The sequence below is a fragment of the Lycorma delicatula genome, chromosome 4 (genome assembly GCF_047948215.1).
Source record: "Lycorma delicatula isolate Av1 chromosome 4, ASM4794821v1, whole genome shotgun sequence".
Classification (NCBI taxonomy): domain Eukaryota; kingdom Metazoa; phylum Arthropoda; class Insecta; order Hemiptera; family Fulgoridae; genus Lycorma; species Lycorma delicatula.
Genome location: NC_134458.1, coordinates 154,486,336 through 154,503,442, shown reverse-complemented (window position 1 = coordinate 154,503,442; position 17,107 = coordinate 154,486,336). Strand labels below are relative to the sequence as shown.

Genomic DNA, 17,107 nt, shown 5'->3' with positions numbered 1-17,107 from the left:
TATACATCCCTGCAGTAATAGTTGAACAGCTGTTTTTACTCTCTTTTTTATTCTAAACTCATCCCGTGGCTTCTAACAAATATTCTCATTTTCAAATGTTGCTTACATCATTTATATCATTGCATTTATATGAATGCAATTTTACACTGGGGATTTAAGATTATAAAAATACAAATTTTCTTACATCACTTCACTTGTGAAGTTATTATAATATTTTATTATACTGTTTTAGTTGAAATTATTTGTCACTATATTTTTCAGTATGTTAAGCTGTGGGTTCAAAATGTATATTATAAAAAGGAAAAATACGAGCGTTTGAAAGAAATACTCCGATACTGCCAAAAAATATAATAAATTGAAGAATCTCAAGTAATATTTATGCATTGGATTAAATACCAAATTTAATCAGCTCGTAGTAATCCCTTATCAGAAAAGAAATTCTAAAAAGATATTTTCAATAATTCAATAAAATATGTTAAAGTAATAACAGTGTGAAAATAAAGAAGATTCTGTATCAGTAGAGTGATTTGATAGATTTAGAAGACAAGTCAGTTAACAAAATAAAATACTAGATAAAGATACAAATGCAGATGTTTAAGCCACTAAAAGATCATATGTAACCCAAAGTAACAGAAAAAAGTGAATATTTAGATCGTTTTAGAGTCTAGTTGATGAAACAAGACTTTATTGTAAATGATGCTATCACAAGATATATACAGCCAAAGAACAATAGTACGCTTGGTTATAAAGTTGCATCAGACTTCAGAGCTATTTTTTGACGTAACTTAGAATAATGCAAATTCCTATCTTATAATTATAAAGATGTTAAATTTTATCTAAGTAATACATTAAAGGAGGATCTTTCTGAAGTCATGTCTGCAAAAATACGGCTGCGTGACTTTTAACACAATATTAGCAACTTTTAACATGCATAATATGTGGACCCACAAATGTTGTATGTGGGGTCCACAATATTAGGCACCTTCTTCCTGATTCAATCCAGGAGCAAATTATATATCATTATAGAAGGTGGGTGATCTTTATGTGTTCCTCTTATTCTTGATACCAACAATCATAAAAAAAGAACAATAAACAGAAATGACAGAGTTAAAAATAAAAAATAAGTGTTAATTAAATGCTTTCTGTGTACAAACTGGAATTTAGTAACCTGTTTATTATTTTTTTTTAACTGGGAGATTTTTTTTTAAATATGCTCTAAATCCTTTAATAATTAAAGTTGCTTCTGATACAACCACTGAAGGTCAGGTCTAACATAGTAACAAATACAATTTTAATATGATATTTAAGAATATATAATATCTAACTTCTAAATGATTTTTGTCCATTAAAGTTGAGAGAGGTAAAATTCATTAAAAGTGCTACTGTCAACAATGATCAATGCTGCTGAAAAACAACCAATTCCAAATCATTAGACGTTGACTTAAGTCACCAATTTGTGTGCTAACTACTGGTAAATTATTGAATTAGTAAACTAAACTTTTGATTTTGCATTATTGGTTAGCAAGGGTCCAAAGCAAAGAAGTTATATAGGCAATTTATATTATGTATCTTACAAATTAAATAAGTTTCATTCATTTCATGTAGTTTTTTTCTGTTTTTAAGTTAAGATTTCTTATTCTAATTAAACATAAAATAACTCAGTGAAATGGAATAGTTTTGTTTTAAAGCGCACAATACATGAATGAAGATTAGTTAAACCTTTGAGCAGTTATGGAATAGAATGTTTAATAACTTATGAAAATAAAACTGAAACGCAGTGAAATAATGGGTGTTCAAAAAGTGACAACCTTATGGAAGAATGTTTCCTTTTTTTGTTGCAGGTTTAATTGAGGAAAGATGGATAACACAATGCAGCAGAGAATACACTGTGTCTCAGTTCATTAAATATGCCAGTTATGCCCAGACCAGAGAGTCTTCACAGAAAATTATGGTGTGGATGTACCAAACTGTGCTACATCAAGAGGCTGTATGAGACGTTCCATGAGACAGGGAATGTGGTAGATGCAGGCAAAAGTAGTAACACCAGAAAATTTGATCAATGAACAAGTTGTATATTCTGTTAGTCTCAAGAAATCTGGTTGACGTCTATGTAGCCAGTCTGGTCTCTGCATTTGTAGTGCTCACACGACATTGCACAAGTGTTTAAAGATATATCCGTACAAAATTTGTATTGTTCATGACCTGACGCAGACAATGGAAAATGTGTAGCTTTTTGTCAGTGGTTCATATCATCTGTAATGCCAGATGGAAAAGAACTCTATGATTGGTTTCGATCTGACAAGGCATGGTTCCACCTTGATAGATATATGAATGGGCAGAACTCACGCATTTGGTGTACAAAAAATCCACATCAGCTCCACAAGTCTCCTCTGCACGGACAAAAAGTGGGTGTTTGGTATACAATGTTACGCAGGTGAATCTTCATGACATTCTTTCACGGCACAGTTAACAGTGAATGCTACATACAGATGATGCAACAATTTGTTAACACTATATCTGCAGACCAGCTAGAGTACATGTAATTTCAGCAAGACAATGCTACGGCTTATACAGCCAACACTATGACTTTCTTAGATCAGTGTTTTCGTCGACAAATGATTTTGAAGGGGTTGTGGCCCCCTCAGTCTCCTGATTTGTACCCTTCTGACTTTTTCTTATTGGGATACATTAAAGATGCTGCTTACAAAACTCATCATCACACCACTCCTGAATTGAAGAGCAAAACTGAACAAAGTATCCCTGCAATTCCTCAACAAACATTACATGTGTTTAAGAGCATGCAACGTCATATTCAATTATGTGAATCGTATAATGGAGGCCACTTTCAACAACTATTGCAACTTACTCATTTTTCTCATAGCATCACTTTTTGAACACCTATAGAATTATTTGAAAATGTGTACAGCTCAATTAACTAAAATATGAAAGTGTAAGTCTAAGAAAGGCAAACTGTAATATAGATATGAACAAAAATACTAGACAATTTTTGATATTTTATTGTCTTTTTTCCACATGATAGCAGAATAGCCCATAATATATATAAATATTTTTCAGCTATATTGGACATGTAGTTAAAATTTGACAGTCAAGTAATTAAGAGGATTTTATAACAAGTCATGTTATATTTTATTTGAAAATTACAAAACAAAGGATTTGCATTAAAAATGGAATAAACTGTTGTGAAGAGAAGTTTAGATGATATTAGAGAAGGCTTTTGGCGAGCATTTTATATCAATACTAAGGGTTTATGAGTGGTGCCGATGATTTCAAGGACGTGCAGAAAACAAAAGGGTTGGATATCCTAACCCATCAACACCGACTGAAGTGTTGAGGTGGAAATCTCTTATGGCTTGTGTGAAAAAATTTTGATTAAATTTTAGGATATGAAAGAAGTAGGAGTAAAATTTGTTCCAAAAAAACTGTTGAATTTTCACCAAAGGAAACATTACAAAAACAAAGCATAACTGTTACATAACATTGAAGATGTTCCAAATTATTCATTACTCTGTTATTACGTCTAATAACAGGTGTCAAAATTTTGGTGTATGGTTATTATATTGAAATGAAGGTCCAATCATCCCTAAGGAAGCGTCCTGAAGAACTAAGATTGAAAAAAGCATCCCAAGTTCAGTTGAATGTTAACGTTCTTCTGGTTTTTTTTCTATTACATTGGTGTCATCCATTATGAATTCTTACTACAAGATGGTCAACATATAATATTACTAAGCAGTTTCAAACAGTTTACATGAAGCAATTCAAAGAAAACAACCAAAACGTGGGCCAACAATTCTTGGATTTTGCGCCAAGTAACACTTCAGCTCAAACTACAATACTAATTCATTATTATTTAGCCAAAAACAAAACCATACTGATGCTGCAATCTTTATATTCTCCGGATATGGCATCTGGATTTTTCTTGTTCCCACTGATTAAAAGAACATTAGAAGGGCAATGACTTGCAAAGATAGTTGATATAAAGAAAAAATCAATGAGAAACTTAAAGTTATACAAACAATATTTTACACAAATGTTTTGAGGATTGGAAGAAACACTGGCATAAGTGTGTCACATCTCTAGGGAACTACTGTGAAGGGGCAATACCCACGTAGAATATATCCTTTTTTATAAAAATTAAAATCTTGTTATCACACCTTGTATAAATAATGTATGAAACAAGAATACAGTATTAAAGCACTCCTTTTTAACTCATATAAACAATTATGTGTACTGTATTTTAGAAACCAAACAAAAATGAAATATTCTGAGACAACAGTAACATAACAAAAAAAGTGTTTTTCAATGAAGGTTAAAACAAGTAGAAATAAATGTATGTTTTAAATAAAATTAATAAATTAATTTAAAGCAAATTTTAAGAAGAACAAAATGTAATTATAAAAATAGTTTATTATAAAAACAAAGGTATTATAGCTGATAATACCTTAGAATAACTGAAGTACGTAACAAGTGGGTGAGTAATCAGCAAATAAATGTCAACAGCTAATCAATTAGCACTGACTGTTTTTTAAACATTCCTACAGCAAATTGACAGTACATTATAATAAAAGAAGTCTTAGATTTCTGTAATAAATCAGCATACAATTTGTATCATTAGTTTGAATTTTAGTTTTATCACAAGAAAATTTTAATTTAACATTTTTACCAAAAAACTAACTAAAAGTCATTATTGAAATTTATTAAGGATTCAGCAAATAAATAATGATAATCTCTTTTTAACTAAACAGTTCTACTGAGGTAGTTTGTAATCATAAATATGACTATGGTTCAATAATTTATAAACGACTCAAACTTTATTATATTAACAAAGATAATATTACTTGCTTTTTTGAGTGAAGAATCATTGCCTTTAATCTGTTTGCAAGTATGTAAACTGGTAATGATGCTTCTAAATATAAGTAATGTTAACAATATTTCTCAGCTATAATAGTTTTTACAATTACATAAATCAAGTGAAATTATTCCAGTAAGGCAACTGCATTCTATTATACTATTATCAGAAAAAGAGTCACCACACCAATCAAGGAATCACAACAGAAACCATAAAAAAACTTTATACACTACAACCATAATAGAAAAATTACATACAAATTTACCAATTTAATTTGTCATTAATATTCTTTAAGTGCTTCTTCAATAAATCACTTTTTTCAAGCAAATATTAACAAGGAGGATATTAATCATTAATAAAAAAACATTAAATTACTTATGCATCCAAAAAATAGCCAAATAAAATCATACATATCAAATAAAAGACATTTGGAAAAGTCACTACATTAAGAAAAAATACAACTGTAATATACACATTTAAGATACAAAACTATCATGAAATTAACTTATACAAAATAAGTAATTTTGATTTTAAACAAGTCAGTTAAAAGATTTCAACCAAGTAAGAATTCTGATCTAATTTAATTAAATCTTGTCACAAACCTATTCAATGATAAATTTAGTTGTGATATACATTGTAAAACATTACACACTAATAAATTATTAATTTATAAAAAAAGTCTTAAAAAATAATAACAAATACCTAGTACTGTGTCTATGGTTGCCTGAGTAAGTGCAACAGCCCCGCTGTCAGTCGGTCTATAACAACTGTATGAAACCTAAAGAACATAAAAAACCAAAATAACTTAACAGCAGAATATAATGCTTTAAAAAACTATCTATAAATAAAAATTCTCTAAAATGCAAACTTAACACACATACATACATTTCTACTTGCATATTGATTTTTAATTTTATTAAATATGTTGTCTAGTGTGTTGCAATTGATAATTATTAACAAAAGTCACTAATGAATACACCAAAAGAGCAGCTTAATATAAACTAATTTATTAAAAAAAGCTGTTTGAATCCATTGATTCATCAATTAACAAGTAATGCATTCACTACCAATGTTATATGTAAAAATTACATCACCACAGTACTTTAAAACTGATAAGGATCTATCATGGGCTCAAAAAGTTTTTCAAACAAATTGGTAAGTTGTTGGGTGAGTATATATTTTATAAAATCAGAGTAAAACCTGTTAACAGAAACAAAGATTCAACATAAACATGTCAAAAAATATCTGTGTTAACATGAGTTTTCACTAAAAATTTGATCATTTCACTATAACGTAGTAGAACATAACTACAGTGGAAACAAAGAAAATCTGTTCTGTTAAAAGATAATACAAAACAGAATTTGTTTGATAAGATTATTCTATTAAGAATGTAAATAATTTTTTTCCTTTCTAAGTTTTCAAACTAATTTTCTAGAATTTTCATGCAAAAATATTTTTAATATCCAATTAACATCAGACTACGTATCATTACACAACAAGAATTCAATCCTAAGTTATAACATTAAAGAAAAATATTATGAAATTGTCTTTTTAGGCAATGAAATTTTTCATTTAAAAAATTTTCCACTGAAGTTATATGAAAAAAATTAAAATGGGACCATCAAAACACTTCTTTCAAAACATTAAAAAAAGAAAGAAAATCATAAAAATCTGTTTATTTGGTGAAGAGTAAGTAAGACTTGAATACACATTTTTTTAAATTTTACAGAGTTAAATTGTGAAAATACTTATCTTTTTTGTAAATATGTTAAAAAATTATTTTTATTCTGAAAATGGAGAATAATTGTTATTAAATTCCAACAGTTACCTAAATAACATCCCCTATAATAAAAGCTGTATGAGAAAATTAACAGAGCTCTAATCCAGAAATGTTAAAAATTTACTTCATTTCCATCTAATTTGACACATAAGATTGTAGTCCATAAAAGAAAATTACCTTGGTTATGTTTATAACTGCAACAATTGACGACAAACAAGTCACTCCTAATAACAGTACAGCCATCTTCAAGAACAACATTTTTAAAACGTTTTTCAAGATTTATAATTTCATAAATTATTTATACTACACCAGGTTTATTAAGGAAAGTGAACAGTGAAACCTTCTTTCAAGGTGAATAAACTGTTGCAGAGATGCATCCCAAGCCCGCCAAAATAGGTGATATTGAAATAACACATTACAAACACTGTCTTAACTCAGATGGAAAAATATAGAAAGAAAAGCTTTTATAATATGAAAAATGAAAATCAGACTGGGATTCAAACCTGATACGTTCTGAATATAACATATAGATTCTATAGCATACTTCACTAAGAAGATATACAGCCTAAATCAATATGTACTGAGAAACTTCTAAATGTACCACAAATTCTTTACCTGCTACTTTTAGTTTTTCAGCATCAAATATGAATATCTTATTTTTAAAGTAGCTTTTGAAGCTTATTTTTTCCTCATTGTTTTAAAATAGTTTTCTTGGAAAAGATTTAGAAGATTTCTCAGTAAAAGACAAAGATATTTTGCAACTACATTATCAAACTGTTTTATAAATCAAACACATCCCCAAACGAATATTTTTGTTTTTACGTTTCAAATTATTCCACATAAGACTTTCTTTTAAACAAAGGATCTTTGTAAAGGTAATTAGTCACCTTTCATCACTAGGACCAATCGTACAATCTCTCAAGGTATCTACATTTATTATTTTTTTAATAATTAAAAAATGATTGTACATACATTATCTTACAGATTTAGCATAATTTTGTTACAGATCTTTCTGGATATGATTAGATAGTAACAACTTAAGAATAGGAATTTAAAAAAGACCACTATTTTTACGAGAATAAATATTTTAACAAAAAAGAAATTAAACAGCGCTGAGACAGCTGTAATAAGACCTGATATCATTAACAAACTAAAGAAAAAACCACAATTGGCTTTATCAGTAAATAAAATTAATGGATAATACAAAATGCTAACTATACAAAAAAATAAAATAGTATTACAGATATCTGTCAATACGTACAAGGAAAAAACAAATTAAATTACTTATTAAAAAGAACACAAATGTTGATAATATTAAATAATTAATTAGTTTTTCACACATCTCTCCATCAAATTGCAAATTAGAATAAAATAATCTATTTCCTCTTTTAGGTAACTACACTGCCCAATTACAGATGATGATAAGAAATGAATTTTATAGTACATGAAAAATGCCAAGCCCTTGTGGTATTTTAATCCAGGCTGCATAATAACAAAACCCTCAAATTCATTTAAAAGGTAATAATCATTCACTAATTTTAGGAGAATTTAAAAATTAATACCCATCAATGAACTGAATTATTAGAAAAATGCACATTAAGTGAATCAATTAATGAATCAACTACTTTAAAAAGCAAAAATTAGAATAGTTATATATTTTGTTTTAAATCTATATGTTATGTTATTACTACGATTTTTTATCTTAATCTAACTTTAAGAAAGGCATTGTCAAGTTTTCATAATTGCAATCGGTTAAATAAATTGTAAAAATTTATTAAATTAAACTTTAACATAAAAAAACTAAATAGTGCAGCATCAAATATCAATATCTCATTTTTAAGTAACTTTCATAGTTTATTTTTTTCTCAATGTTTTACAATAATTTTCTAATAAAAAATTTAGACAATTTCTCAGTACAAGAAAAAGATTTTGCAACTACAACATTCAATAAAATTAAATTAAAATTAGTATTAATCAATCTCCAGACTTACACAAAGCATAGTGGCAATTTTCAACATAATATAATACACTTATTCACATTATAGTTGTCTTAACAAGTTCAAATAAGTTAAATTTAGTTGATAATATCTGCCATTTTTTGATAATGCTATTAGCAAATAATCTTTTAAAAATTAAAAATAAATATCAAAATAATAATAAAAGAAGTTTTCATTGGTTAATAAAATTAAATGACTTATTAAGCCAATGAATATACTTTCTTATTAGTAATGGAAATAAAAACAAGCATAGAATGAAAAGTTTTTATCACTGTTTTTAATACAAGCATATATTGTATGATACCTTAGTATTATTTAGCTGTCAAACAAAAATGTAGCTTTACAAAAATCTATCATATGGTTATAGTATGTAGGATAAAGTTCATTAGTTTATTTGGTAAATTAAATATCATGTAATTATAAAAATTCACTTAAGTTGGATTACTCAATAAACAACAAACTGTAATGGTAAAATATAATCAGTAACTTGAATTTCACAATAGATGAGTTGTCCTATAAGTTACAGTAAACATTTAGAAATTAACAGTCCTTAGTAAGACTACTTAGTAATAAATAGTGAATTTGTTTTTTTTCCATTATTTTTTCTTCATCATTCTTTCTTTGATTTTGTTATTTTAAGGCATAGGAGAATTTACTGTTTGGTTCATATTACTGTAATAGGGTGTAAATAGGGATGCGATATGCAATATAAGAACATTAAAAAAAAAGAAGAAAAAAAAGAGCATTCTCTACCCTCTACACCATCATTTAACCTATATGATGTGGCTCTGTTAAGCCGAGAAATTCAGTAGAAGATTGGGTAATTGATCCCAACAGGAGGATTGACCAGTGAGAAGATTTTAGTCAGAAAGTTTGAAATTTAGTAATCAGTTTACTCTCATAACTGATGGACTTATTCATATATAGATGTCTAAGGGAATAGTAAACTTTATAATTGATGATCATAGAGTAATTCTGCACAACGGTTGTTATTGAAGTAACTGATCTTCACATGACAAAAGACAAAATTTCAGCCTCAGAAAAGAATGGATAACAAGAAACAAAAAACTATACAATAAGACATATGACATTTGTGAACTGGAAAGACTTACACAAGGAACATATCTTATGACGAGGGAGAAAAATGGTTGGGATGAGGAGCTTGGTTATAGAATAAAAGAATGGAGGATATGGACCAATGTGAAACAAAGAGACCATTATGAACAAAATGAAGAGAGAGATAAAGAGGGCTGAAGTAAATAAGAAAGTTACCTTCTTTACAGGGAATAATTGCATCATACATGCTTATTATTTGAAAAGAATATAATATACAACACATATGGTTTTAATGGTTTTCCTTTAATTTTCAACTCTTGTTTTATTCTAATTGTTTCCCTTTTGTAACTTTTGTTCTTCTTCAAAGTAATATCAAAAAGCAATACCTCAATAAAGTGAGTTTAATATATATATTCAAATTCAAACTAAGATGAGATACACAAATATACATGAGAATTTAAGAGACTTAACTAAATAGCAACAGGATCAATGTCTGGTTACAATCTTAGTTACTTTATAACATCGATAGATGCAATTTGGTTTATAAAGATGTCATCATTAAAATAAAAATGAAAAGTTCCTTATAAACTCTCCAATAACATCAACTGAATAAAAATTTAAATAAAGCATTTTTTGGGAAACTGATATAGTACGTCAATTGATCTACTTTATTCTAATGAAACAAATGGAATGGTAATTATTATAAATACTTTAACACTAAAAAAAAAATTCACAAGTGATAAAGCTAAATTGTTTAAAAGTCTATCATTTAGTACCTACTCATTTACCAACTTGAACTTGGATATTTTTATTATTATATCATGCTTCCTCAAATTTCAGTACTGCACACACACACACACGCGCGCGCGCATGTCATCATCCCCTATATTAAATTAGATTGGGCTGTAAATCATGAGGCGAGAACAATTAGGTTAAACTGAGAAACAAGTGGGTTAATCTTCCACCAACTGGCTAGTCTTAAAATATGTTTTTAAATATTAAAAAATAAATAGGCACTATATATTTTTTATTGCAATAATAGGTACTTACGTATTAACGCCACCGCAGCTACAGCTGCTGTTTAGGTTATGTTGACTTCGTGTACTGACAAATCGTATGTATATCAAAATAACCTAACTAAATATAACCTACCCTCATTTCGCTCGCTAACCTCTAATTAACATTAAATATGCATAACATATACAACTTATTAATATTATAACCTTAATGTTATAGCACCGAAATCCAATTAATGTTAATACACCGAAATCCGATTGACTACTTTGTTTTTAAATAAAGCTGTAGCTGAGGTGGCATTAATACGTAAGAACCGTTGAGGTTAGCGAGAGTAGGTTATATTTAGTTAGGTTATTTTGATATACGTACGATTTGTCAGTACACGAAGTCAACATAATCTAAACAGCAGCTGTAGCTGCGGTGGCGTTAATACGCAAGTACCCAATAATATTTAATTAAACTTATTAGAAAGATTAATTTGTCCACTTTCATAACTGGCTGCAATACTGTATGACCTATTTTTCTTGAAATTTAAACAGCCTATTAGTATTTAAATTAAATATTTTTAAAATATCATATACTGATAAAAAACATATTATAATAATCAGTATTAAAAATCCAATAAATCCCTAAGATTGAATTTAAAAAAGTGTATATCATATCATGCCACATTAATAATACATTAGGCCTGTAATTTTTTTTTTATAAACTTTAACTAACAGGCGCACTTACATTGCATCTGCATTCAATTTTTTAGCTACAAGTAATTTTGTTAAAAGCAATAGCACAGCCTATATTATTTACAACTAAATGAGTAGTAATAATACAGATGGAGATAAAACAAGTTATTATAGATAACATTATTTGCAACAGAAATATCATAGACAAACAGATGGGAGATATGATGTATAAGAAAGTGCACATGCACCTTAAGATGAAAGTCAAATATTCTATACAGAACTTTGAGAAGAGAGTGTATTGTTAGAGAAACAGATTGTGTATTAAATATGAATAATGTTATAATACTTTAACAATACTGATTGTTTGCAACTGCAATATTTTCTTTAGCCAAGAGCAGTGCTAACAAAAAATAAATTGCTTGTATAGTAAAAGCTCAAGAATGGCCTTGATTACACAGCAGTTACAAGAAGAAGCCATTGTCTGTGTCACTCACATGTGGAAATACTTTTAAGTCATTAATCTTAAAGCAAGTGTTTTCATATATTATTATTGTCAAAACAAAACTGTCTAGATTAGAACAATTCAATTAAGAACAATAAAAATTAAAAGATACATCAAACCAGCCCTTGGTCTAATCTACATAATTTTACAGAAACAAAGTTTGTCAGCGTAATGTAAAAAACTCATAAGTCTCAAACATCATAAATCATAAGCTATATAATTATAACCTCAGTATATCTTCTCTAATCTCACTCCATTTAGTACCACTTCATATTAGACACAAATCTTCAAGACCCAACCCAAAGAACCTTCTTATTGGACAGTAATATATTACCACGTAAGCAGTAGTAGTCACTGCAGATTAAATAATTCAATTGCCCTCTGTCAAACTAACCTGAAACCTTTTACATACATACCATAAATGGAATTTTCAAGCTGCGATCAGCCATCAAGACAACACAGGATCGTAAAGGAGGACTTCATAATAAGATATGGTCTTCAATATACTGGTGAATAAATGCCCAACATCTGCAGATGTTTCAAAGTGAAATTAAGGAATGTTCTTGAGGGGCTAACCAAAATAATAAATACCTCGGACTTTTCACCCTGGTAAAGACTAGCTGCTTCTTGAAGGTTCATTAGATACTTATCCATTTTCTCCTTAACAGAATCATGTATCCTTCTTTTAATTTAAGATCACATCAAACACAAAAGAGACTGGAATTGTTTTTTATGATATCTGGCCTCAAGCAGTCTCCACTTCACAATAAATTGCTCAGCAGCAACCATGGCTCCCTGCTGACTATCCTTTTGATGAGTTCCAAATTTTACCATGACACTTGCTCACGCACACATCTTGTTATTTATACAGCTGCCCAAGAGTAGTCCAGAGTTAGTACTGTATCCTCACATCTAATGTACTTTACCTACTTCAGAATCAACCTATGCACATATAACATCAGTTCAGATTGTGTGTAACCTGTTTAAGAGAATTTATGAATCAGGAATCTACAAGGCCATTAGATTTCCCAGAGCTACTTTAGTATGCGATCTACCATCATAATGAGGTCTAAAGTAGCACTGTCCCACCTACTCGGTTGGCATCCCACCTAAGTTATTTTAAATAGTAAACTAATATTATAAATTATGTACAAATTGTATATAATTTATATGCTTAATGTTAATTATACAAGATTAGCAATCAAAGTAAGAATAATTTGGTGATGTAATGTCATTTCCATATACTGAACTTCAGTGTAATATAAACTTGGTACAATATCAACACAATCTAACCAAACTTAACCTAACACTCACTTCACTTGCTAAACTCATTTAATTAATATTAAACATACAGATTATATACAATTATACACAGTACAGCAGACCACACATACTGGGTGGTAAACCTCATGATGGTAGACAGCATACAAAAGTAGCACCGATTTCCTAATTTATTATTTTTGAAGTAGATTTTTAAACTCTCACGGAAATGTCATTTGTATAGCAGGTAATATGATTAATATATCAATAAAAAATGAAATCTGGTGGCAAGAAAATACATAAATCATCAAACTATCGAATTTATTCTGTAGATCACATTCTACAGTCACCAATTTTTAATACCCACACTATCCCCAAACACCCTCAATTTTTCATCAGGAAAAATCATTTTTATTAAAAATATTTTTTATCACAAAAATTTAAATGTATGATGGTATAAAAGAGGGTGGGTCCCCTTTGCATATCAATTTTAACAAAAACTGATATGTAATATTTGATATATTGCTTTGCAAAGTGTGTTCTGCCTTCATATAAAATTTAAAAGCACTGCTTTCTTTAATGAACATTTTAACACACTCTTTTTCAAACTCTTACTTATCTTTAGTCTATAATGTTATTTTATTTAAAAAAGATTATTTTTCAATAGTACACCATAATGGTCAGAAAAATCATAATATCAAAATCGGGAACCCCTTTCTATCCTACAATCTCAATTAAAACTGAGATTTATTTACCAACATCAGTAGATGATACTGAAGTATTTCCATACTCTAACCATTACTTTAAATTTCAGTAAAAATTCATGTAAACTAACACAACAGGCCAATGGCATGGCTCAAACTTTACAGCTTTCATAGACTATCTGTTTTTGTTACTTGAATGGTATGGTGAAGGTCTGTGTAAAAGCTTTTCAGATGTTTTTATCACATTATTACAAATTTTCTTTTAGTTTTATGTTCAAATAAAGATTAATTTAAAGAGTATTTAGATCAATCAAGTGTCCCAAAAAAAATAATAAGCTGGTTGTTGACCAATTCAAAAAAAAAATAAAACTTACCCACTTGTTTGCTACATGTCTCAGGATCTTAAAACTATTTTTTTAAATCTTTTATTTAAGCAGTTTACCTGTGGTCATTTTTGTAACGGTACACGCACCTACTTTTGTGATTGTAAAGGTTAACGGAAAAAATCCTAACTAAAAAACTTTTGGTACTGGAAGGATAAAATAAAAAACAATTTATTCATATTTGTTCAACGTAAAAGACTGTACAGTAGTTTATTTACCTATCTCTCTTCTTTCTATGAGAAAATTACCAATAAAGTTGAACATGAAAAACAGTGAAATTTCACTTTTAGTAATTTTTTTCAAGAGGTAGGGGATGTGATAACAGTTTGAATTATTTTTTTATATGTAAGTATATGTTATAATATAATATAATATATTATAATATTATTCACCATGAATAATATTAATGGTGATATACTTACCCCTAAACTTTTATGAATTTTTTAGAAAAATTCAAATTTTGGTATCAAATAACTAGGATGGGACTGGTGATAGAATCTCAAATTTGTACAACTTGCAATTTTTGTAGATGGTTATGGCAAAAACATTTCTTGTGTACTGTACTAATAAAAAAGTTATAACCTCTCAAAAATCATGAAAAACCTGTTAAAATCGATACCGTATTAACTCACTAAATAAGTGCTCCAAGGGGGTTTCTTGTCTTCTTTACATTTTTTTTTAATATTTTTCTTTTTTTTTCTTTACATTTTTTATATTTAGCCCCTATATTGTTGAAGTTGACATTTTCAATATTTTTAAAATAATTTTTTTTAATTATTAATGATAGATTTTAATTTAATGATAACTTAATCAAAACCAATAACATCTAATACAATTTTGATTCAAAAATGCTTCGCTATAACTAGATTTGTTGTATAGATCAATCTATATATTTAACACAATTGAAAGTTTGATAAAAAATTTTAAAAATTAATATCACAGACCTTCATAAAATTTAACCTTTCACTTTTCTCCCTCCCCTCTTTCACCCTTTTTCTTGTTTCCCCTTCTCCCTTTTTGAATTGTCCCCTATTTCTGTATTCCATTTTTCCCTTTCTCCCTTTTTCCATGTGTAAATCAGTCCAGTGGTTTTTTAGTCTATAGCAGACACACATACAAACATTGCCTTTCATATATATAGAAGAAGAAAGTCTGTTTATTTCGTAAATATACTGACACCAGCGCCACCTAGCAGGTCCATTTTTCACAAAAAATATTTCTTTTCACATAACTAATATATATTCTGAATATAAGTCAAATCGAAACATAAATACAATTTTTCCAAATATCTCGATCCCAACACCATCTAACAGGTCCATTTTTTGCAGAGGTATTTCTTTCCATGAAACACATATTCTGAATATGAGCCAAATCAATTTTTTGAAATATCTCGACCCCAGTGTCACCTAGCGGGTCCAATCTACTTCAGAAACCTTCACATTTCAAGTCTCATCACTATTTCATAATAATTCTTCAATGAAATAGCTTGTTTTTGTAGCAATGAAAGTTTACTATTTAGTGTGGTTAACCAACAGCTGTGACATCTCTTCTCATAATTCTCTTGAAATTGTGTGAAAATGACCCATCCCTGTAGTTAGTTCAAATGATGTCAACATTCTCAAAACTTTGAAAATTAGTACCCATACTTTGTCTTATTGAGACTTTTGAAATGATGTACGTGGTCCAACTGGGTGAAAAAATGAACCTGCACATCGTCAGTTGCGAGGCTAATATCTACCACTTCTATCCACCACTGATCGTCATTCACATAAGCAATAGTTATTTCCTTAAATGAAAGTGGTATAATACTTGACACAGCATGATCTTCATAGTCCTTGGAGTCTGAAGTAAAGTAACATCTTAAAATACCTTCTGATACAGAAACATACTTGTGGTAGCTTCTAGTACCAACTCTTTCACAGCAGTCAAAATAGTTTTTTAGAGTCTCTAACATCTTAGCTATCTCATCTGATTTAATAAAAAAATATTTTATGTTTTTCAGCTTGTGATTACAAAATGAATACATTTCATCAACGTTTAGAATAACTGTTTAATGATCTTTGCAGGCTTGCCTTTGCAACCTCTCGTTTTGTTGTTCCTCCCACACCAACACAGGCATTTTTCCCACAAGATGATCCAAAGAATTTGGCTTCAAAATCGAATTCTTTTTTGTGACTGCACAAATTATTTTTATTTTTATACTGACTTGAAGCACCATCAGTAAAATAGATGATTTTTTAATGTTCTGATGTACTTCCTTGATATAATCATGCTTCTAGTGATCACTTAAAATACAGACACTTTTGTGTTGTGTTCAAACAAGTCTATTTCAACTATAGTAATAAGTTTAAAAATATCAGTGCCAAGAAACCCCCTTGGAACACTTTTAGTGAGTCAAAATGGTATATAGATTTTAACAGGTTTTTCATTATTTTTATGAGGTTATACATTTCATTAGTACAATACATAAGAAACCTTTTTACTTGCCATAAACATCTACAAAAACACTGCAAGTTGTGCAAATTTGAGATTTTTAGCCCCATCAGAGTTATTTGGATACGTATTAACGCCACCGCAGCTACAGCTTTATTTAAAAACAAAATAGTCAATCGGATTTAGGTGGAAAATGGGCCGAAACAGAATATAAATGGTTATTTATATTTATTTATTTTATAAATATAATTTAACCAAACTTAACCTATGCTCGCTAACTTTGACTAATTAACACCGTAATTTTTTGAGTATTTATTTAATAAATTCAGTAATTATTGCAATTATTTATTATTTAAATAATCAAATTAGTGTTAATTAGTCAAGGTTAGCGAGCGAAGCGAGCGTAGATTAAGTTTGGTTAAATTATA

The 17,107-nt window shown here is 28.7% G+C and overlaps 1 protein-coding gene across 2 annotated transcripts in view; it reads right to left on the bottom strand.

Annotated features, from left to right (window-relative positions):
• The window catches only part of ERp44 (Endoplasmic reticulum protein 44), a 62,229-nt gene that overhangs the window by 43,306 nt on the left and 1,816 nt on the right, over positions 1-17,107 (bottom strand). For both annotated transcript variants that reach the window (XM_075364454.1, XM_075364455.1), the window contains exon 2: positions 5,570-5,645. In XM_075364454.1, the coding sequence (XP_075220569.1) occupies positions 5,570-5,645 (76 nt within the window). The remainder of the gene's footprint in view (positions 1-5,569; positions 5,646-17,107) is intronic.